At 42.4% G+C, this 23,083-nt stretch overlaps 1 protein-coding gene across 1 annotated transcript; it reads left to right on the forward strand.

Annotated features, from left to right (window-relative positions):
* Nucleotides 1-1,175: 1,175 nt before the first annotated feature.
* Nucleotides 1,176-21,430, forward strand: MAP3K8 (mitogen-activated protein kinase kinase kinase 8). Its single transcript, XM_086614648.1, has 9 exons — nt 1,176-1,197; nt 4,118-4,242; nt 5,176-5,536; nt 8,315-8,479; nt 10,015-10,276; nt 12,848-12,954; nt 16,684-16,836; nt 17,447-17,693; nt 20,041-21,430. Exons 2-9 carry the CDS (start codon nt 4,208-4,210, stop codon nt 20,172-20,174), a joined length of 1,464 nt encoding a protein of 487 aa, XP_086470774.1. The 5' UTR covers nt 1,176-1,197; nt 4,118-4,207; the 3' UTR covers nt 20,175-21,430.
* Nucleotides 21,431-23,083: the final 1,653 nt, after the last annotated feature.

Below are 23,083 nucleotides of genomic sequence, written 5' to 3' on the forward strand. Positions count from 1 at the left end.
CTTCCTAAATTCCCTTCATTTCCTTCCTCTATTTTTTCTTCCTTTAATCATTGTCAACTTTCTTGCATTTTTTCCACAGACATATCTCAGCAAATGCACTGAATGGTGCAATTGAACAAGGTCAAACTCAATGATGAAGGTACATATTTCTTTAGGGAGGTTTGCCAATGTATTTATCATCTGTATGTTTTGGAGAAGAAACCATTTGTGAACAGAGGTCAGCCCTGCTAGCAGCGTTCCACGTGTTAAATTGTGATGCTGAGGAAAACATGTTCAAGTAGTGAGTCTGAATCCCTGCACATTTCAGAATGTTGTTTGTGCCATACTTTGGACAGTTTTGAACAACATAGGAGAGGAGCCTTTAAACAAGGGACTCTGTGTCTAGATTATATAAACAGAAAAGGAGTTGTACATACTGATGGTAAACACCGAAGCCTAGGGTGTTTGTCCTGAAACTTCCTAGCAGGCGTTTTACCATTGACTGCAGTAAGCCAATATCATTATAATAAACAGAAAATACAGCTCATGTCTCAAGAGAGGTGGAGACAGGTTGAACTCATCATCCCCTAGTGCTGCGGGAACTGGTTTTGGTGATCAAGAGGTGCTGCTGCTTCTCTCCTTAATCAAAAATGAATTCACTGAAGAGGAGCTATTGGGCAGTGCAGTCCTGCGAAAGTTACTGCCTTTTGGGTGAGAAATAAAAAGTAGTCCTGCCCAATTTTACCATTTTCAAACTCAGGCAACTGTCTCCCTAGTTTCAGCTAAAGTTTTACTCGGGTAACGCTTAAGCTAAGCGTGCGTAAGAAGCTGGTGGGATCCCCCCTAGATGCGCCTGGGAGCATCGGGGCCCGTAAGAGAGGGGTTCGCCGGTGCCACCAGCCAGTGACGCGCAGCTGCCGCCAGGAAACGCCACGGCCGCGCTGGGGCACGACGGCCGCGCTCGCCGGGGCCGCGCGTCCCCCGGCCCCCCCCTCCGCGCCCGGGGCCCGGCGGCGCTCGCTCCCGCTTTCCGGGAAACCGAAACAGAAACCTCGGCCGGAGCCGCCCCGGTCCCCCGCCCTCGGCGAGGGCCGGGCGGGCGGTGCTACCTGCGCCCTTCCCCGCCCCCGGGAATTTCCCGCGGGACCCGGCCGAGCGGCCCCGGCGCTGGCTGCGTGCGGACGGGCGGGCGGCGCGGCGTGTCCCGGCGCCCCGCGGGTAAGCGGGGCTGGGGAGCGGGGCTGGCAGGGGGCTGCGGGCAGCGCCGGAGCGAGAGGGGGCCGGAGCGGGGCCCCTGCCCGGCAGCGCTAGGGAGGCGCCGGGAGAGCCCCGACGGGACGGGATCGGACGGGACGGGGCTGCCGGCCGGCCGGCAGCAGAGAGGGAGATGCGCGGGGTTACCGCTGGGCGGGCCCCTGGCTGCCCTCAGCCTCCGACGAACAGCGCCGTGTGTGCAGCTGGGGTCCGTGTCTCCAGCAGCTGTGCTGTCCCCGGGGGATGCGGGACAGGCAGGGGGGCACTGGAACATCTCCCCGCTCGACGTGAGCTTTGTGCCGCGGGCAGCGCTACGAGGTTTGGGTTTGTTTGTTTGTTTTTTCTCAAGTGCGAATCTGAAATGATGTAGAAATTTAAATTGTTTATGTTTCTTGTTCCTTAACGGCAGAAGTGTTTTTTTTCAAAGGGATTGTGTTTTTCAAGGTCTATTGATAACGTTTCTTAACAGCTAATAAGGACTTTTTCCATCACTGGTGGACAATTACTTGCCACTTTGACTAGAAAATTGTTCCCTAAAAGCAGCACAAGAAATCTTTATTATGAGTGTGTGATCATGTTGAGCCATTCTGTGCAGTTTTTAGTTAGTTTCTTGTTTGTGTTTGGTTGTTTTGTGGTTTTTTTTAAATTATTTATTTTTATTGCAGTTTTTGTTTGGTTTTTTGCTTTGTTGATCCTTGGCACACAAAAATCCCACAGAGGCTCAGAAGTCTGGTATCCAGTTACTCCTGTTTTAATACAGTGGATATACGGATGCTCTCAAGCAGCACACTTCCCAGAAAAAAAGAGTTGAAGGAAAAGCTACTTGTGATAAATAGAGAAATAAACGCTTGGCTTGCAAATTACTCATGTGATGATGTTGAAATAATGGCAGAACTGATGAAAGAGTCTTGTGCTTTAGCAACTGACTTGAAGTGCTTACATTTAGGTTTATTTTTTCCACTGTAGGTAAAACCAGGTTTTTAACTGAGAACTTAAATAAAGTATACTTAGTGATGTAATTTCTGCCTGTACCTGGGTTGTATAGAATGATTTAGAACATTACTTGAGTGCCCACCACAGATACTAGTACAGAATTTTAGGGATAAAAAGGAAGAATGAATTCCCTGTTGGCAAATGGACACCTTTTTTTGCCAGTGGTGGCAATATAATGCATAAATTGTTGCATAATTTAAAAAATCAGCTTTACATAGCCTAGACACTGCTCTTATTATGTAAACATTTAGTGTTTAGAATTTGATAGATATAGGGAAAAATTAAGGGTCTGCATCTTTTCTCAAGCGCTAAAAGCACAGAGCTGAGAATGCTGCAGTCACTTTTTCTTGTTATTCAGAGCTTTTTGGGTAGTAGTGAAACTGTCAAGAATATTATTGGTATAGTGCTGTAGTTTGGGAACATTTTGAGGAACAGAGCAGAGCTTGCACTTATGGAAAGGTGCCTTTGGTCTAAACTGTACGCATGCCTTATGCATGAAAACGTTATCAGAGAATGAACTAGTTTAATCATGGTACGTACTTATCTTTATCCTCAAAAGACTAGGGCATCTAGAGGCTCATGTTTTTCTTCAGAAAGTCCCTCAGGACTGGTTTCTAAATTTGCCTGACTTTACACATGAAGGCTCTCAGTTCCTTTTATGACTGGACTGTTTCTTTTCTCTCCACCCCCACTAATGCAGCACCAAAAAAAAAAAAAAGGCAATGAACACAAGTCCTGCTTGTGGGGAAAAATAGAAATCTTACAATAAAGAGTAAACAGTTTTAGGCTTTGTTAACAGCCTTTAGCTTGGGGATAGAGCGGGAAGACAGGATGCCAGGGGTTAGAAAACACCACTAGCATCTTTCATTTCTTGTGTAGGTTGGAAAAACCTGACCTCTCTTATCACCCCAGATACAAAGCCTGAGTGCTCCTCACTCGAATAGTGGTCATGACCGCAGGGTTTCCTACACGGCTGCTCTAATGCTAGGGGTGCCGTCAGGTTGACTTGAGGCTGAGTGAACTGGTGTTGGGTGCTGGTGAAAGTCGCTGTGTCTTGGGGGGATGGAGGGGCACAGTCCTGCTCTGCCACAGTTGCCCCGGGGTTTTGAAAAGGAGTGCGGTGCACCACAGGAACTCCTCTTGCCTTTTCCTATGCTGCATCTGCTGAGCTATCCTGTCCTGCCTTTCGAACTCGCAGCACGTGGTCTCAGCTTCTTTGCCAAGTCAGCCGCGTCATTTTACTTGGTTTTCTTCAACGTTAGAGCTGACGTAAATACTCTAACCCATGAGAAATATGTGCCACAAAGCTTCCATGTCCTTGCATAGGGTAAAAAAGATAATGATCATAACCAGAAACTGTACCTGGGTAAACGGCATTGCTTTGTGGCCTCAGGGGACCGAGTTGGCTGCTTGTCCTTGAGATAAATAAGTTGTGCTTGCTGCTTTTCTTTTTTCCTTTTTTTTTTTTTTGTAAGTATCTTTTTGTCTGGTTGTTATCTTTTGCCCGAGATAGATGGTTTCAGTGAGTTATGAAAAAGGGAAATGAGAGCTCTCTAAACAGGCCATGCTTTACTCAGTTCTGCTAGAGGAAAAGGAGATCTTTCTCTTCTTTGCTATTAGCAAACATAAGGCAGGGAGAATAAAACTCAGGACCTAACCATGGACAAACTATTTTTCACTACTACTTGGAAATCTGGATGATCATATAGTAGCTTGATTCTTTTTTGAGCTGTCATCTTTTTCTACAGAAAAATCTCCTGTTATCTCAGCCTTGTGTTTACTAGTTTTTCTTTCCATGAAGCCTGTGAAGCAAATGATCATGTGAGTATAAACCAGTCCTTCTGCTTGAGCTGGTATGCCATGGCTTTATTTGTTTTGCTGTTTTTAATAGACTGCTACAGAACGCTGTGAAGTTATCATCAGTGGTAAATACGGGTTCAAAGAACATGACGACTTTAAGGATTATATTGAGACGTTTTTGATGGTTTTGTGTGATGTAACCAGGATAAATACAAGGTAAGTGCTCCTAGACGTTTGCATGTTGAAAACTATTTGTGTAAGTATTTTAATGACTGACCATGATATGTTTTTAACTTGAATACGAGTAACTCTCTCTGGCTTAAACTAGGAACCTGGGATGGGAAAGGACTTCTTGGGATGTTGAATCCAGTTTCCAGTAGTGAAAGTCCACTTCAGCGAAATGGTCAAGATTTATCTTTAAAAGTTATTGTTAGGAATAGTGAGGGTAGAACAAACTACTGGAAAGTGCTTCAAAAGCTCATTGCTTCTATGGTTAGCTCCATTTCTGACTTTCTTGTGCAGCTGGTGAAAATTTGAGTTCAAGTCTGGTTCTGGTCAGTTATTTGCAAAAAAAAAAATAGGTTGTGTATCTCAGATGGTGACTTATGCTTTATGCAATAGTATTAATGGATTCTTATAACTAGTGGAATGATCTTGCTCCAGGACCACCTCCTCTTTCTGAACAGATCACATAAATTCCTCATAAAAACTTGGGGATAAACTAATTGAGTACGTTTATGTCTCTCTCTGTCATTAATTTCCAAATAAGTAATTCCTTCATTTGTGTTGAGGGTGCTCCTTCATTTTTGCATATCCAGCAAAATATAACTTTATATATATAATATGTGCTTTCTTATTGTGCCAGTTGCTCTAATGAAAAGCTTTATCAAAGGAAATTCCAAGAATGGATGACAGGGGTGGTTCACTAATAACTTCTAAATAAAATTTCACGAGCAAAGACTTTTTCTCCATTTCCACTTCAGTCAGTCTACTAATTATGATTTTCTTTGTAATACAAATTAATAATTTTAAATCTAACTGTATAATGGTGGGCTGTCTATCACCCTGATTATTTCTTTCCATTCTTACTTTGCTAAAACAAATTCAGTTGAAAAGTTTTTTCAGGTTTCTTTCTTTCTTTTTTTCCAGGAGTGGTTTTGCAAAGTGGACAGTAATGGAGTATATGAGCACGGGTAGTGATAGCAAAGAGGAGATTGACTTGTTGCTAACTGATTTAAATATGTCTGAGGTGATAGACATCATGGAAAACCTTTATCCAGGTGGAGACCTTGCAGTCTATGAAGACAGCTTAATTACAATGTGTGAAGAAGCAAATCAAAATGAAGACCGTGAGGAATCTTTACTGTTTTGCGAAAGGGAAGTTTCTTTTATGTCCTCTGTCAAATATGGGACTGTGGAAGACCTGCTTGCGTTTGCAAATCAGGTGTCTAACACTGCAAAACAATTTAAAGGATGCAGACAGCAAGAATCTGGAATCCTCTTGAATATGGTATGTCTCTTTTATTGAAAATTAGTAGACCTTAGGAGTTAGAAGTTGTTAATGAAACTAAGTAAAGATTACCCCGAGTCCCAGCAGTAACAGTCAGGCTGTTGTTCCCTGTGCAAACGTGGGACTGGAGGGGATCTCTTGAGGTTAGCAAGTCTAGCCTCTGCAGTCTCAGGCAGCTCTGAAGAAAGGTCTTTTGCTTAGAAAGATCCACTCTATGTTGCCTCTTGGTATCCTTGGAGATGAGGAAACGTTTCCCAACATTGAATACAAACTTGAGACATGCAGTAAGAAAGCAAAAGCCACAACTGTGATGGCTTACAGGTTTGGAAGATGGTAAGGGTTTTCCAGTGCCTTGTGTTCATGCAGTAAAAAGAATTTGTTATGCGAAACTCCCAAATAAAGGTCTAGGATCTATTTTTGTATAGTTGCTGAATTCACTCTATCTGCATAAAATATAAAAAGTAGTAATGAAAGGAGAAAAAGCATATAGCGTCAACGGTGACTCTCAGAATTAAAATATTATGTAGTATCACGCGCTGCTAAATTCAAGTATAAATGTTTTGAGATTTGAATCATTTTTTTCCCTAAAATGAATTGTGTTCTGCAAGCATCTAGATATTAGTGTCATTGGACTTCTATTTAAAATCAGTTGGTCTGGAAACCATCGATTCTGAAATGGGCGTTTATTCGTGTATGTTTGTGCTGCTGCTTTATTTTCTTAAGATGTTCTGCATCTATCATCTCAGATATCTTGTATGCAATATGTTTTATATGTGAACATTGGTGGCTTGAGACTTGGTGGTTACTCAGATGTGCATTAGGACAGGGTGTTGGTTTATTCTGATTTGGAGGGAGCATTGCAGTATTGCAAAACAGTCACTTTTTAAACTCTAACATTGAAATAACACTTACTAGCATTAAATGTTTCCTATACTTGGGATAGACACTGTTCTACATACTCACAGTTGTTTTGCTTGTATGTTGTTTCTATAGATGCATATAATTGGTATGAACCAAGTACTATTAGGTGCACGTGATCCATTGAGCAACGGCGGTTTGGAGGCAGGGCATTACCCGTACATGCATTTCAGCAGGTGCATCTGTACTGTAAATATCTACAGCATTTTAGTTAGAGTCTGGAGTGTTTCTGATTGCCTGGTGACCCCCGCTGACTGCAGCACCATGAATTGCTTCACAAAGGATCTTGGAGTGCACAAACTGGATTTCTTTCAGTTGAAACTAAACTGGAGGATGCATTACAGCCATAAATGAGCATTCACTCCACAGGACCAGGCTAGGAACTAGTCCTGAAAGCCTTCTCAAAATATTAACTATGTGGTGGTCGTTGCTCTCTGGCTCTGCAAATCCACTCCACTCAGTCTGTGTTACTTTCCAGGGTAGATATAACCCACTTGGATTAGCTAGTCTCAACCTCTGAAATGCAGAAGCGAGCAGGCGAGATGTAGAGTCTTTGTCTTCGCTTTGATAAGTAGAAGGGAGGCTCGTTCTGCATATCTAAGCAAAATACTTTTTATTAAAAGATGCTCCCCCCAGCATTTAAGAGCTTATCCTCCCCCAAATTAAGAACTTATTAGAATTAACTTATTTTGTGTACATACTAGTCACAAATGACAGTCTAACAGTCAAGAAGATGCTTTCCTAATTGAAAAACATGAAAGTTGTTAAAGCACAGAAGGACTGTGTGTTACATCTTAAAAAGAAATCTAAACCAAATAATCTTCCTAATATGCTGTTATTTTAAAAGGGGTAGCTGAAGAGGTGAGTACATGAGACCATGTGACAGGCTTGAAGTGATAAATATCCTTGATCTGCTTTTACGTATCTTCAAGAATCTTACTAAAGTAGCAGTAAACAGGTTAATGATATTCCAGATACTGACAATACTGCATATCCCTGAATCAATTAGAAGCATATTCACAGGAAACATTAGTAATTCTTTAGCTGAGAGAATATTAAGATACTGAAGAAATAACGTCAAACCTCAAGCAGTACTCACATGGCTGTAGTGAGGAGTTTGGTCTCTCTCTGTCATGTGCAGAGGGAGGGAGCTGTTTCAGAGGAAGATTTAGAGCAAGATACTGACTTAGATGCTCTGAGTTGCTTCCTGGAGGAGCCTTCCTCGCCTTGTTGGCTACCATCAACCAGAACCAAAGCTCCCAACATTACCCACCTAAAGCAGACAGTGTGGCTCCCGCTATTTTTTTTGAACTATGGTATGAAACTAGAAGGTGGCTGGTAAAATCGCAGCAGACTTCTTCAGCCTTTTGCTAAGCAGCAGAAACTCTGGTACAAGATGGAAAATTAAAACGTATTCCCCTAGCAGTACATGTGATATTAGGAAATGCTGAAACTCTTGCTCACATCGTATAAGATAGCCTGTGAGTAACAGGTATGTGGCATAACAAGTTAGCAGATTACAGGAAGGACAAACGTGCAGGTAAATCTAATAACAAGAGGTGGGTAATTTCATTAACCCAGCTGCTGTTGTTGTTGTTGTTTCAAGACAATTAATTGCAACTTACACTTTGTAAGTTAGTCACTGAAGAGAAACGTGGATGCCTGGGCTGTGAACGAATGCCACACCTCACACACTGTTCCCATTTGGTGTTTCTAAATAAAGACTGCTGCTGAACAGATTGGATGCATCATGCACATATGAGTGTTTTTTTTTTTTTCCACTACATGTATAAAATTAATTAGGCTTGAAGTAGTTTTAACTTGTGATTTTTTTTTTTATTTTTTTTTTTAACTCCACAGATCACACCCAAGAATGGACGCTATCAGATTGACTCAGATGTGCTTCTGTTTCCGTGGAAGCTGACTTACAGGAACATTGGCTCTGATTTTATTCCTCGGGGAGCTTTCGGGAAGGTGTACTTAGCCCAAGATAGAGAAACCAAGAAACGAATGGCATGCAAACTGGTATGTTAGTTCAGTAGTTTTATCTCTGAGCAAATACTGTACGACGTAGTACATACAGTATATTTTCAGATATGTCAGCATGAAATTCCACTGTTAGGCAGATGATAATCTTGGTTTTGTTGGCCTACACAAGATAGGAAAAATGCATGTTCTTAACTGTTAACTTGTTTTAATTTTTTGACTCTGAGACTGCAAAAGCTTCAGCATTTTGAAAGCATCTGGAAGTATGTGTAACTATCATGTGGGCAGGCCTGCTGCGGTGTAGGGGCAGAAGAATTTCTACTTGTCCTGCTGTACTCACAGTGGTAAAATATTAGCATGAGATCACGTCACTGCTGAAGGTGATAGCAAAACCCTGTTGCTGCAGATGGTTTTAGGATTTCGTCCTTTAACTGGGTCTTCAGACATAAGTTTCCTTTACTCCAATGCCGTTCGTGTCCCTGAGAGCTCAGCTTACATACAACTGTCATTGTGTTTTGGACACTGAGCTTATGGTTGTGAGATGTCTCAAAAAAACTACTGAGCACCTCACAATTTTTATGCAAGCCAATGTTGTCTTTCAACTTTACCTTTCACCATACTCTCCTGAATTAAGCAGTAAATATTTAGGGCCAGTAAAAGCTCAGCTGGGACACTGATCTATATCCTTCTGCTCATGAATAAGTACCTGTATTACTTCTGTGTGCAAAAGAGTTGGGGAGGCAGTTGTATGTCCTTCCCCTGCAGCAGTGTATCCACATGGGGACAGATTTAGTTTGCCGCTCCTGCATAACCCACTGCAGAATTAAAACATCCTAATGCTTCTGAAAATACAAACAGTATTTGTCGTTAAAAGAAAAATATTAGCCTCTTATTTGATTCACAGCCACAAGTCTGAGGGAAGGAGAATAAAAAGAGTGGTAGCAGCGTTTCCACGTGTAAGCAAACACTGCTTTTTATGTCTTAGCATCTACTGTCAGTACTTTTTAAAGAAACATAGTGCTGCTGGGTGCTCGCTTTAAAGTAGGTTTCATTTCTTGTAAGACATAAACCAGTGCTGATAAGGACTGAATAGGCCGGTAATGGTCCTGAGCATGGTTAGTCTGTAGACTGTGCTGAGCGCTGCAAGCACTGATCCACATGTCGAGCGCTGATCCACTTGTTGGGCGGGTGTATAGTTCTGGTAGAGCAGAGGAGAATGCAGAAAGCTAATGAAAGAAGCAGAGGGATTTTTATCTCCTTCACCAGGAAGTTTGCATAGAGCTTTTGCATAACCACCAGATTTTGACGGGAATAACTCTTGCTACATTGCTTTTTCTGGAAGATTGCACTTTTTATTTAGGCATGATTCCAAAAAACTCTTTCAACTTTAAACAGGATGTATCTCAACTGGAAAGGAAGAACAAGTCACAGGATCAAAATAAAGCTCCGTATTTTAATGAGTGGATAGGAGTGCTGTACTTCCTTCTTCCGTTTTAATCTATGGAGTAGCTAGTGTTAGTACAGGTAACTTGTTTTTTGAGCTGCTTTTCTGTGGTTTTGTTTCAATGTCCTAGGTCCCAGTGGAACAGTTCAAACCATCGGATGTTGAAATACAGGCATGTTTCCGTCATGAAAACATTGCTGAATTATACGGTGCTATTTTGTGGGATGAGACGATCCATCTCTTTATGGAAGCCGGAGAGGGAGGATCTGTCATGGAAAAGCTGGAGAGTTGTGGTCCTATGAGAGAATTTGAAATCATTTGGGTGACAAAGCATATTCTGAAAGGACTTGACTTTCTCCACTCCAAGAGGATTATCCACCATGATATCAAACGTATGTGTGTGGGATTCCTTGGCGTGCTCTTTGGTCCAGGCTGGGCTGGGGCTCTGGTGGAGAGCCTGGGACTGAGCTGGGGCACGTAGGCTCACGGGAGGGAGGGATGGATAATGCTCAACAAATGACAAGGTCGAGTTCTGGAGATAATAGTTATTTATGCTCTATTAATTCACTTCAGTGGAGAGGATGATTGGAAAGTCGTAGTTCCTTTGCCTTTCTTGGAGCAACTCAATTTGAAATAAAAACCTAGAGAAAATGAGTGAAATTTTCAGTCTATGTTAAGCCAGAAGTTTCCTTCTTTCCATGTAAGTTAATGCTGAGTGCTTCCGTGCCCACTTGCTGCACCTTCTTTTAGGTTTTATGTTTCTACATGACTGTTCCTCAGTTTGAGCCACTTTAGAACTAAATACATAATTTGTATTTTGTTTTTATTTTCAACAGTTATTGCAAGTTTTATTATATATTTGCTTTTAAAAAGCTCTGTATAAATAAATAATCAAAACATATTGATATTAAACCTAAATTTAATGCATTAATATTAAATTGCTTTAAAACTTGATTTTAATGCATTATATTTAATTTAATATTAAATACTGTTTCTCCCAGCCCCTGTTCTCCCCGCAAACAGATAAATTCTGCCTTTCTACTAACAGTGCTTCTAATGAAGACATTTATCATCTATAAGTTAATTTTTGCTACTTGAGAGTTTAACATAGAAATATTCAAACTGAAGTGTTATAATAAATAGTTGACAGAAGATGATTATCAGGAATTGGTGAATTTTTATCTCAGTTTTGTGTTGTTTTTTTTTCTACTTAATGTGGGTCAGTACCTTAAATGTAAGCCTTTGAGATTGACAACCATAAAAATGCTTAATTTTCCTTTAGTTGTGCTTTCTCATCTGTAGTAGGAGTCTTTCCTATGAGTTTATTGTAATTGGCAGTAACAATAACATTAATTAAAAGGTTTAAAAACCAAACCAACCAAAACCCAACCCACTACATCTAGATAGCGGATAGGAGAACCAGCCCCGATGTGAGTGTGGTAGATGTGAGCACGTTTCACTTTTCCCAGCGTTTCTCTGTGTTCCCGGATGCCCGCAGGGAGCTGTTTTGTGGGAGAGGGTGAGCTGGGGAACCCGCGCCCCGAATGGCAGCTGTGGCCCCGCTGCCTGGCAAGGCGGCCTCCACTCCAAGGAGCCCAGGGATGTGTTTTACTTTGCCAACCGGAATCAATAGAAGAGGCTGTTAATCAAATGTCTCTGATGTCGTCCTGACCATATCCGCTCCCGTTGAGTCTCTGTCCTGCTGACGCAGGAGGAGATGGGGATTTTAGTGAGAGAAAGACTCCCTTGAGCTGGGAAGGGGAGGCGGATTTTCTCTTGGCTCTTAGGAGTAGCTCAGTGCTGCCAGTCATGTAACCCTTGGTTGGTTAAATCTAAGCTTATTGGGAGGCGGATGTGTGTGGAAATTCAGTCCAAAACCATCCGAAGCTGAGGCTGGTGCAGTCCGAAACAGGCAGCAGAGCTTGCTGCGCTGTGGCAGTGTGGCCCTGTGCACCATCCTTTATGTGATGTTTAAAATCCATATCTTCAAAGTTATCCCTAAAATTACAAATTTATTTACATAGTTTTGTAGCACTGGTCAGGAGGCAGGTATGTGAAGGATTGCTTCAGGAACTAGTACTGCTGAGGTCAAAGCCTGCACCTCCGCTCTGGATGGTCACGGTGGGCACTGTCAAGATGGAAAATGACCCCCAGTTTCCTCTGGGAGAAAATGTGTTTCTGTTGTATAACTCAGAGACTTCATTTGTCCACGTCTTCTGAAACAGCAAACAAGAATTTCTCAAGGCTTACACAGAGCACTACCTTCATAAATATTTGATCAGAAATACAACTGCAAAGAAAGCCTTTGAGTAAAAAGTTGTGCCTTAGGCAATGTTTTATGAAGAAAAGTGAATTAAGCTCCTAGATACTGCTGCAATTTGGTGGGAGTTTGGAACTCGCTGTCTTTTATTACTTTTGCAGCCATAGTCTCTCCTCTGTTGTCACTCTGAGCTGCTCTCGCTGGTGCATGGGACTGGTGAAGCTGCTGTGGAGGGGTCTCAGTTCCTCTGTACTTCTGTCTTCGTTTAAATTGTTAGAGAAACCTCTTGGTGACCAACAGTTACATTGTTTATAGCCAGACCAGCATAGCATGCTCCTCACCTTGGACACCATTAAACATCTTCAGAGCAACCCTCGCTGTGCCAAGGTGCTGCCCACCAGTCTTCCACCTTCCTCCCTTACCCTCAGCTGTTTTCTCTCTCTATTTTTTTAAGCTAGGAAAATGACCAAATGTTGATTCTTCTTTTACGTAAACCAGTTCAGTTGAATTTTTAAGATATGATTTAAAATTTGACCCAATCACTAACAGACCTATTTTGCCTAGGAGAAGGACTGTGTCAGCCATAGAGATTGGTTGTGCTAATCTCCCTTTTCAGACTAACATCCGAATGAAACAGACATGTTGTAAAATAAAAGCCTGATGTGCTATAACTTAAATGTTGCTATTTTTGTTTTTCTTTTAGCAAGCAACATTGTCTTTATGTCAACCAAGGCTGTTTTGGTGGATTTTGGCCTAAGTGTTCAAATGACTGGAGATATTTACTATCCCAAAGACCTTAGAGGAACAGAGGTAAGAAGTTGGAGGGACAAAAGCTTGTTGTATTACTCCCATGGTTGTGATACTTAGGCTTGGGCAAAAAGAGTTTTGTAATAACTTATCAAAAAGTTATAAACAAACAATATAATCTCAATTATATTTTTATTTTCAACTTGCTGAATGGAGAATCAGGTGTTACACTTTGAAAGCCATCTCACCTTCTCTGCAGTCTCATTTGTTAGCAGTTATTAAATCTGAAGTCCAGTGAAATCGGAGTTGACTAAAGTCAAACAAAGGAACAGTACTATGGGGAGGATTGTTTGCAGTGAATCAGCTGCTGGTCAGAGATGCTTCAGACAGGAATTTGTTCTTTGCTATCTAGCAAAGATTTCTTCTGAGATACCAGCTATGAACTGGAATGACCTGCTTAACACAGAAGTTTGACTCCTCCTTTGAAACTGCAGAAATTGCAGACCTCTGGGTTTCAACCCTTAGCATTTCTAAGCTCTGTTCCCTATCTACATGTAACCCTCTTGTCCTTTGGGGGGTTATGTATGGCACGGTTGATGTTTATCTGGTAAACTGATTAGGCATTACAGTGATGGGGGCAAGGGCCTCTGACCGTGCACAGAGGTTCTGCACTCAACTTGGGCTACCCTCTTGCCGAAGTGTTTCCCGGGCTGGAGCTTTAGCAAACAACGAAGCAGCAACGATTAGCTTGGATAGCTGCTGCAAATGCATGCTCTCTGTCGCCAGAGGAGGTTGTTTACTGGAAACGCTTCAGCTGAAACGTTGCCACTTACCATTTAGATAGTCTTCCACAGTACAGGCACGTGCTTAGAGGAGATACTTGTATAGCTAACAAAGAGCATTTCACTCCTTGGAAGGGCGGGATAAACCGAGGTTTCACAGAACATCAGGCTTGTTTGCTTATTTGTTTTCAAGATATTTGGGAAAGTACTTGAACATTTGTTTTCACTGTGTTTCTAGTCAGGGGACTTAAGAGCTTAAAGTGCTTACTGTACTGGAAGCAACATGCTTCCTGGCATTTAATATATGAGCTTTGTGGGTTTTTTATTTTGATTTGGTTTGAGGTTTTAGTTTGTTTTTTTTGGAGGGGGGGATTTTTGTGTGCTGTTAATAAGAAAATGGTAGGAACGAGGTGGAAGCCCTGGTAGGATGTTTCCCAAGGATGGACATGTGTGTAAACAGGAAATTTCCAGGTTTATGGGGTGGACTTGTGATGATCCACTCCTGGCTGTTGGAGGACAAGCCAAGTTCATGTTGGTAAGAACAACTGCAAAAACGCTTAGTTCTTCCTTTAGTAGGAAGAAAATTATTTGCTCTGTTGAGCACCTGCAGTCATGTCCTCAGATCCCTCTATTAATCAGTCTTAAGAAGTGGTGCAGTTGTCCAGGAATGCTGTTTCTGCACATAGTTGTGCAGCTCCTTTTTAGGACTCTATCACTGCCATGTGGCACCGCGCCTGTGACCTGAATGGTTTCTGTTATATCTGGTATTGGCAGGGACTGGTGTCCATGAGGGAAGTGTCAATTGGAGTTATTCTTCTCCTGTGCATGTTCTCCTCTAGGAGTGTAGGGTTTTTATTTTCTTCTATAGCACAGAAAGTCTGAATGTAGTCAATCTTCTTTGTGTTTATGAGAATGAATAGTTGCAATTCTGGGCAGAATGAGATTGAAAGATAGTTAAATTTTGTTTAGTAGCATGAAAAACCTGGATTTTCTGAACAGCATGTGTACAAAACATGCAGCACAACATACCATGGTTGTGATGAAACTGCACTGCAGGAAATACTTTTTCTAGGCATTTGCTACACTCTCTGTTATGCTTCTGTCACTTTATTAAAATATGTAAGCTTCAGTTAGAACCATTTGAGGGAATGAAAAAGTTGTCTGCTAAGGTTTATTGAATGTGGAAGGTGTGATTCATTTGCCAGATTTTTAAACTAAAACTAGCACAGCACAAAGAAAGGGACTGGTTTTCAGCTGGGTTGTGTCTTATGTCTCTGGTCTGACTGGCAGACAAGTGCCAGCCCAACAGTAGGAAGGAATGGGAGTGGGAAGGTTTCAGGGGCTAGGGCTGCCTACTCTGGTGGCAACAGAGTCTTAGGTCGGTCTAAAACAGTCTGAAATCACAGCTTTGGTGCATATCTCATTTTTACTTTTTGTCCCTGTGCAATCAAGGTGTATCCTGACCATTTTCACACTCTGACTATAACTGCAGACAGGTTCTTGTTCCAGCAGCCTTTTTTCCTCAGAAAGGTAGCTGCTTTTTGTTTATATAGATTTCACTCAGTTGCGCTTTTTTCTACAAAAGTAGAAATTCTGTTCTTTGCTTCTTATGAGGCTTACAAGCGGCAGGTGCAGATGCCCTTATTCTATCTTAGCTCTGAGGAAAGTGATGGATAGGAGTAAGTAGCAGCTGTAGACACCTGCTGAACCTTTGCACACGCTTCTGATCTGAAGCTTTGTTTGCAGATATGGTGTGTGATTTACTGGGAAATATTCCTTGGAATTTGTGTGAGCCCTACAGCCGCTCTCAGTCTGCGGTAATAAGTAGTCAAACCACATGGTGATGACTTAACTTCCTGCTCTTCTGTCAGTTAATGGCTTTTAATGTGATTCTTCGTGGCAAGATGACTTGAACTGATTAAACTTCTGTTTGGCTCCTTTAGAGGGAAATTGGGTGAGGGAAAAGTAGAAACCAGAAGCAAACAGGGCAACTTGCTAATATAGGGTGTTGCGGGCTGTGCCCATGTTGTGTTGAAACCTACTTCCTCGGCTGGTGGAGGCGGCAGAGCTGTATGGGCAGCTCCTGCCAGGCACAGGGTGTGCCTCCTGCGTCCTGCTGGTCTGGTTCTCCTCCAGCTGGGCTCTGAGCTGCCTGGAGCTGGCAGGGGCTTCCCACCAGATCCTTCTTGACAAATCCAAACGTTTCAGTGAAATGTTTGGGTGGAAACTGTATTTTGATTTAGATGAGATTAGAATTTTTGTTTTTAAAAGGGGATGGAAGAGGAATGCTTGCCTTAATAGCTGCTCTGGGGGTAACCTGGTGGAAAGGGCATGCAGCAGGACTTTAAGAGACCTGGCTTTTAATTTATGCATTGCCTTAGACCTTGCTTGTTCCTCATCATCCCATTTCTTAGGGTAATGCCCCAACATGCAGGTTGTTGGATAAGGGGGGGAGAGGAGAAGAGTAAGGAAGATAGGAAGGTGCGTATCTGTCAGTTCTGCCCAGAAGAGTTGTGTAGTGTCCAACGTAACAGGGATTTGAGGAGCGGATCCCCAACTGAGTGGCTAGCAGTGGGATCACCCTCTCTCTTTAGCCTAGTGCATGCCCATGTTGTTGAAGCAGAACAGAGGAGTCCCAGCAGCGCCCAGCAAAACAAACTGGCAATTCAGGAACCTCCTTTTGCTGTGGAGGGGTGAGATTCCTGCTGAATGAAGCAGAGTCATGGCTTGAAGCTCAGCTAAGTCCCCTAGCCACTGAGCTGTGCCTGTCTGATGAGGGCAAACCTGGAGTATGAGTTTGTCCATGTGCCGGACTAGAAGATCTCTGCGATTGTGGTAATGTGCAAAGCAGAAGATCTACTTCCCCAGCTGGTTCTTGGTCTTTAGGCTGTGGGTACTAGTGAGATCCATCCCTTCAGAGAGGGGTTGCCCAGATCACAAAATGTCAGATTTGGTCTTTACTTGTTGTTTTCCCCTATTGATTAATCTTTTTTTTAACTGTTTTTCACAGATTTACATGAGCCCTGAAGTTATCCTCTGCAGAGGCCACACAACAAAAGCAGACATCTATAGCATGGGAGCTACTATTATTCATATGCAAACCGGCATCCCACCCTGGGTGAACAGATATCCTCGTTCTGCATATCCATCCTACCTCTATATTGTAAGTGTCCTTAGCTCAGTTTCAATTGAAGGGTTTCCTGTACTCTTTTTGGGAAAGCTCCAGTCATATAAAAAGTATGAAAATATTTGTCAGAGAGGTGATATCCTTTTTGCTTTGGGGAGGCAGGGAAGAAGTGGGTTTTGATTGTTTAGGGGAAGACAGAGGTTAAGCTGGAATCCTCTGTGGTTTGTGTTAGAATTTACAGGCTTTGGGTTTACTGCAAGAACAGGGTTAGAACAGCGTGAAACTTGATTGAAACAAGCCCATCTGTGTTCTGCTTGTCTGTTTTGCTTAGAAGTTGCAGATAAACTGGACCCTGGCAAATTTGATTAGTTCATCCAGTGTGGTACAGAAATCAGGTGAATTTGCATTGCACCAGATTTTAGGGTTGCTTGGAGTCGCCTTGAGTGTTTAAAATTTTTGATAAATCTAATTTCTAAAAAAGGTGGATTTTGTGCAGTTACATGTTCTGTTCCAATTGATGAGCCCAGCTTAGGGAGGTGATGAGTTGTAAGTGGGGAATTCCCAGGCCACTCATGTGGTTATCTGTGACTTCCTCTTTCATTGTTTTTGGAATAATTGTTTCAATGGTCTTTTTTTATGCCAACAGATACACAAGCAAGCTCCCCCCTTAGAAGACATTGCTGAAGACTGCAGTGCTTCCATGAGAGAGTTGCTAGAAGCAGCTCTAGAAAGGAATCCTAATCATAGGCTGTCTGCAGCAGACTTACTGAAACATGGAGCCTTACATCCACCCCCAGAAGAGCAGCCGCGGTGCCAGAGTCTGGACTCAGCATTGTTTGAAAGGAAAAGACTACTAGCAAGGAAGGAGCTGCAGTTGCCAGAAAACATTACAGGTAATGATATCAAGCTTACTTACCTTTCATTTTGTGTCAAAACTTGATTTGAGTGTTTAGAAACTAACGAAATTCAAAAAGCTTCTGGAAAGAGTCCAGTAAAAAATCTCAATCAAATGAGATCAGACCCAGATCATTAAGCATTAATGTAAAACACCTGTTGACTTCAACAGGGGAAGAACTTAGCCTGAATTCATACACTCATAGAATGCTTTGGGTTGGAAGGGACCTTAAAGATCATCTAGTTCCAACCCGCCTTCCACTAGATCAGGTTGCTCCAAGCCTGGCCTTGAAAACCTCCAGGGATGGGGCAGCCACAACTTCTCTGGGCAACCTGTTCCAGTGCCTCACCACCCTCAGAGTGAAGAATTTCTTCCTTACCTCTAACCTAAAGCCACCCTCTTTCAGTTTAAATCCATTACCCCTTGTCCTGTCACTACATGCCCTTGTGAAAAGTCCCTCTCCAGCTTTCTTGTAGGCCCCTTTAAGTACTGGAAGGCTGCTAGCAGGTCTCCCCAGAGCCTTCTCTTCTCCAGGCTGAACAACCCCGACTCTCTCAGCCTGTCTTCACAGGAGAGGTGCTCCAGCCCTCAGATCATCTTTGGGGCCCTCTTCTGGACTTGCTCCAACAGGTCCATGTCCTTCTTATGTTGGAGGCCCCAGAGCTGAACGCAGGACTTCAGGTGGCATCTCAGGAGAGCAGAGCAGAGGGGCAGAATCACCTCCCTCTACCTGCTGGCCACACTTCTGTGGATGCAGCCCAGGATACAGTTGGCTTTCTGGGCTGCAAGTGCACATTAACGGCTCATGTTGAGCTTCTGATCAGCCAACACCCCCAAGTCCTCCTCAGGGCTGCTCTCAATCCATTATCTGCCCAGCCTGTACTTGTGCATGGGATTGCCCCGACCCATGTGCAGGACCTTGCACTTGGCCTTGTTGAACTTCACAAGGTTCTCGCAGGCCCACCTCTCCAGCCTGTCAAGGTCTCTCTGGATGGCATCCCTTCTCTCCCGCACATCGACTGCACCATGCAGCTTGGTGTCTGCAGCTTCGAAAGGGCTGGCTCATGAAAAGGCCCTGGGAGTCATTCAGGGCACTTCTTCATGAGGTATAGGCTGCTGTCCCAAATTGCCTTAGTTTGTCACAGTACTAGAGATGTTTTATTGATACTAGTGATTTGTTTGTTAAAAAAAATAAAGTCCCAACAACCACCACCACCACCAAAACAGACACTTTTTGTGTTCTTAAAGACACACACAAAACCATAACTGTAATGTTGCTCAGTGTCAGCAGTACAAGCCCTTTGTTTTAAAAACAAAAATGGCTGTAGGAGAGAACACATTCCCCTTGTGTATTAATAAGTGCTTTGTGAAGCATAATACACAAACCAGTTAGAAAACTCAGTGTGTCCTCAGATAATAACAAGACCAAGGGAGATTTGTTGCCAGCAACCTGCTAAAAGGCTTCAAAATGCTTCTCTTCTACTTCCAGAGTATATTTGGAGGGTCCTGACAAAAAGAAAGAAAAAAAAACAAACAAACTTGACCTCAGAAAAATGGTTTATTTGATTGTGATAAGTATATGGAAAGATATGTGTGCAAAGTTTAGAGTGCTGTAATTCATAATAGTTGCAATGAATCCACTTAACATTTAAATCAATCACAGCCTTTGCATCTAGAATGTCATTGCTCCTTCTGGATTTTGCCTTGTGAGTGCATAATCCTTTGACAGGCTCAGGCCATCTGAATCAATTCTTTTGAAGGTGAAAAAATGTGACCATTAAACTGAAACTTTAGATACTTGAGATTCCAGGACACTTGTTACACAAGTATTCAGGGGAGTTCAGACCTTGATTTAAAAGAAAAAAAAAATTGAGCCTGATGGTCCCATATTTGTTCTGTATTGTCACACCCAGCCACACAAAGAGGATGTCATCTGTTCAGATGAAAATTCCCCTGTAATGAAGGGGAATTCTCAACTGGCAGAAAGCTAGAAGAGTTTTCTCTTGCAGCAAACTCTCCTTTAGCACTATGGCTCAGAGGATGAGGAAGCTCTGTCCAGCTATCCCAGCTGATGGAGGGTGTTTTGAAAGAGTTGAATACGTTTACTGTTCTCAGTAGCAAGCTGCTTACCTTGCTTTGCCCCAGAGTTGTGGATCAATTTGATATCTTTTATTTTATTTTATATGAGGTTTGTGTTATATTGTCCTTAAAAATGAATCTTTCTAAACCACAGATAAATGAAAACAAATATTAGGCCAATAGTTCCAGTAATGTCTGCGACCATGAAACTGAACTAATGTAGCTATTTGTGCAATAAGGACATGCTTTGTCTCTTTCCTTTTTAGATTCCTCGTTGTGTACCGGGAGCATGGAAGAGTCAGACCTGCTAAAGAGGCAAAGATCACTCTACATAGATCTTGGAGCTCTAGCTGGTTACTTCAATATTGTTAGGGGACCACCAGCCTTAGAATATGACTGACACAGTAATGTTGTATGCCATCAGATCAGAAATGGACCTCTACCTCTTAAAACTTGATTTTAAGACTTGATTTTCAAATTTGTACATAAAAATATTGCCATTGTAGGCTGTAAAATGTGAATAGTGTTCAATTGCACAGAAGATTAAGCTAAACCCTTATGGGCTCTGATAAGCTGATCCCAAGCAACGGTATTTGTGCGTCTGCTGATTGACCAACAAGAAGACGGCAAAAAGAATGCTACTGGGAATGTCTTAATCCGGGATATCTTCCTGTGCTGGCCCTTGCACTTTTTTAAAACTTATAACATATGCTTGCAAATGCTGCCATGGAAAAAAAAAAAAAAAATTGAGCATGTGTGCTGTGAGATTCAGTCTATCTGAGCTGTCCTTAGAGAAAACCTTCCCCCCCCAAAAAAATAGTCCTTGATTTAACCAGTCAAAGACTGATTCAGTCTTACTCTGCCTTTGCAACTTGGCCAGTCGCTGGTCATTCTTAATGGAAAGCAGGGCCGCCCTTAAGCTGAGCTAATTTCTATCAGCTCTCTCTGGAGCCAAAGCATCGCTTGCTTACAGATGTGTTTTAACTTTGCGTCTTCCCTGGGCTGTCAGTTTCAGAGTTAAGCAGGGCACTCTTCCCCTGCTTTGTGGGTATAGGGAATCCTTCACCGGCTGTAGGGGTTAGCTTTGGGAATAGCACAGCAAGCTGGCTCTGACAAAGCACGGCAGTGACTCTATCTGCTTCCTATGTTACTGCTACTGCAGGGATATCTTGGGTAGTTTTCAAAGGCAGAGCAAGTGTTACTCGTTATTGGTAACTGTGGGCAGGCTCCAGACTCTTGCTTTTTAATATTTTACAATTGTACACGTGTATAATTGCCGTGAGCGCTATGGTTTGGAAAGCGTGTCATTAGTGACAAGCTGTGTTTATGTTCCTATGGAAATGGAATGATATTGTTCTTGCTGTGCCTCATACATTTGAAACATGATGTTTTGGATGATAGTAAAACTATGTAAACTGCATAGTTCTGTACATCCCATGGGATGAGAACGTAAACTTTTATAAAACTGTCTTGGATGCTTAGGATGACTCTTTATAAGCATTTGTGTTAAAATGGCATACTGTGTATGTTGTACACTGAATCTTTTCTGAAGCACAGTCTCTTTTTCATACGTCTGTTATTTAATGCTGCTCCTATCTAACACGTGATGTTGAACAGATGATTTCTAGTTTGATACTGATACGGTCAAATGAATAAATCCAGCTCAGTGCCTTGAGACATGGTCACTCTGTTCTGTCATCTTTGAAAACAGCATGGGGCTGTGACTCTTTTGGGGCCAACCTCCCCTGCTATGGCCCAGGTACACTACACGCATCATTCCACTTATTGGGGAGTTGGGTGAAGGTCATTGTTGATGGATTTTGAACTGAGTGAGTGCTTCTGACAAAATCTCATTCTTAGACCCCAACATTCCTCAACTGCATGGATGTTGCACAGTGGTTGTGTACAACATGCAGTGCTTCAGTCCTGATGTTAATTGCTGCAAAAAATCCTGCTGGGAATAACCCACCTGCTCCAGTACTTCGTGCAAAATCTCTAGATGACTAGCTGCTTTGAGAGAGCGAGCTGCGTAGAGGAGCTCTCTTCATGTTTATCCTGGCTGTAGCAATCAGAATATTTGGGGATCAGGCTTTCAGTTAGCTGACTCAAAGAAAACATGACCTGACAATTTGGATGTTCACTTTTGCCTTGAGACACCTGGGTTAAATTTTATGGTCTTTTGCTGTTGGCTTTTGATCTTTAATGAGATTCACAGAATTAGCAGGAAGCAGCTTTTCAGGTAACTGGAGGTGGGCTTAAAATCTCTTCCCCAGTTTCCCTTCTATAAAATTAAGGTGTCTATCCCCACCAAATAGTGGCGAGATGTTATGCAAATGCTTACCAAGTGCCTAGATACTTCAACAATGAGATCCATGTAGGAATTATAGGCTGCTAGGAGACTTTTACCATTGCTTTAAAAATGTTACACTGATTTTTCTTCTTTTGTTTTTCCCTTTAATGCCATCATCCTCTTCCCTGCCCAGTTAAATGATTTTAATATGGCAATCTGCATATGGGAACAGGCTCGCTATTTAATATTTGTTCTTAGTATATGGCTGTTATATATCTTCACACTATGCAAGTAATAAGTGTCCAGGTTATCCAAAGTGATTACAGTTTATATATCGCCAGAGATGGGTGATAAGGTTTGGCTGAGTGAACCAGTGGCTCTGTATAGGCACATGCACAGGTCTAAACAGGTATGAGGCTTCATGACCAATACTACTTCAGAGGACAGGTACGCAGTCAACAAATATCTGTTCAGGTACACTGGACACCAAGCATTGCTACCAGCTCTGTGAGCTTTATAATACCTAGAAAATAGTCCTCAGCTGAGCCTCAGGCTGCAGCTAAGCAGGGATTTCTCTCTGGAGCAATACATCATATCCAAAACATATCGCATCTCTCAAGCATATCCCACCGTGGTTGATCCCTGCTTTGTGTAGGTTCACCTGTTTGTGCCACTGCCTGGAGAATGAGGTCAGGGAAATGAGCTGGGTTAGAAATACCCTGGGAGGAGGATGGTTGTTTCTCTAATCTGATTGCCTGAGCATCTGTGTACTTGGAGAAATCAAGGCTGGAGGTGAAGGGAAGGGAATTAAAAGGATGATGGGAAAACCCTGCCAGCACAAGCCCCAGGGGGATGGTTGGTCTGCACCCAGCTGTGGGATTTTGCAAATGGTTTGTCTCCATTTCTGTTGATTTCTGGTGTGTGGTTTCATTTTCTCTTGGGGGAATACTGAGACTCATGCTAACTACAAAGGAAAATACAAATGTGTGGGGAAACCCCTGGCTTGCAGTAACTTGTGA

Source organism: Tauraco erythrolophus, chromosome 7 (genome assembly GCF_009769465.1).
Source record: "Tauraco erythrolophus isolate bTauEry1 chromosome 7, bTauEry1.pri, whole genome shotgun sequence".
Lineage (NCBI taxonomy): Eukaryota > Metazoa > Chordata > Aves > Musophagiformes > Musophagidae > Tauraco > Tauraco erythrolophus.

Bases quoted from the DNA above. Each gene is read 5' to 3' on its own strand.
- MAP3K8 (XM_086614648.1), top strand. From the start codon at position 4,208: ATGGTTTTGTGTGATGTAACCAGGATAAATACAAG. The intron at 4,243-5,175 runs GTAAGTGCTCCT...CTTTTTTTCCAG, and splicing joins GTAACCAGGATAAATACAAG to GAGTGGTTTTGCAAAGTGGA. The intron at 17,694-20,040 runs GTAATGATATCA...TTTCCTTTTTAG, and splicing joins GTTGCCAGAAAACATTACAG to ATTCCTCGTTGTGTACCGGG.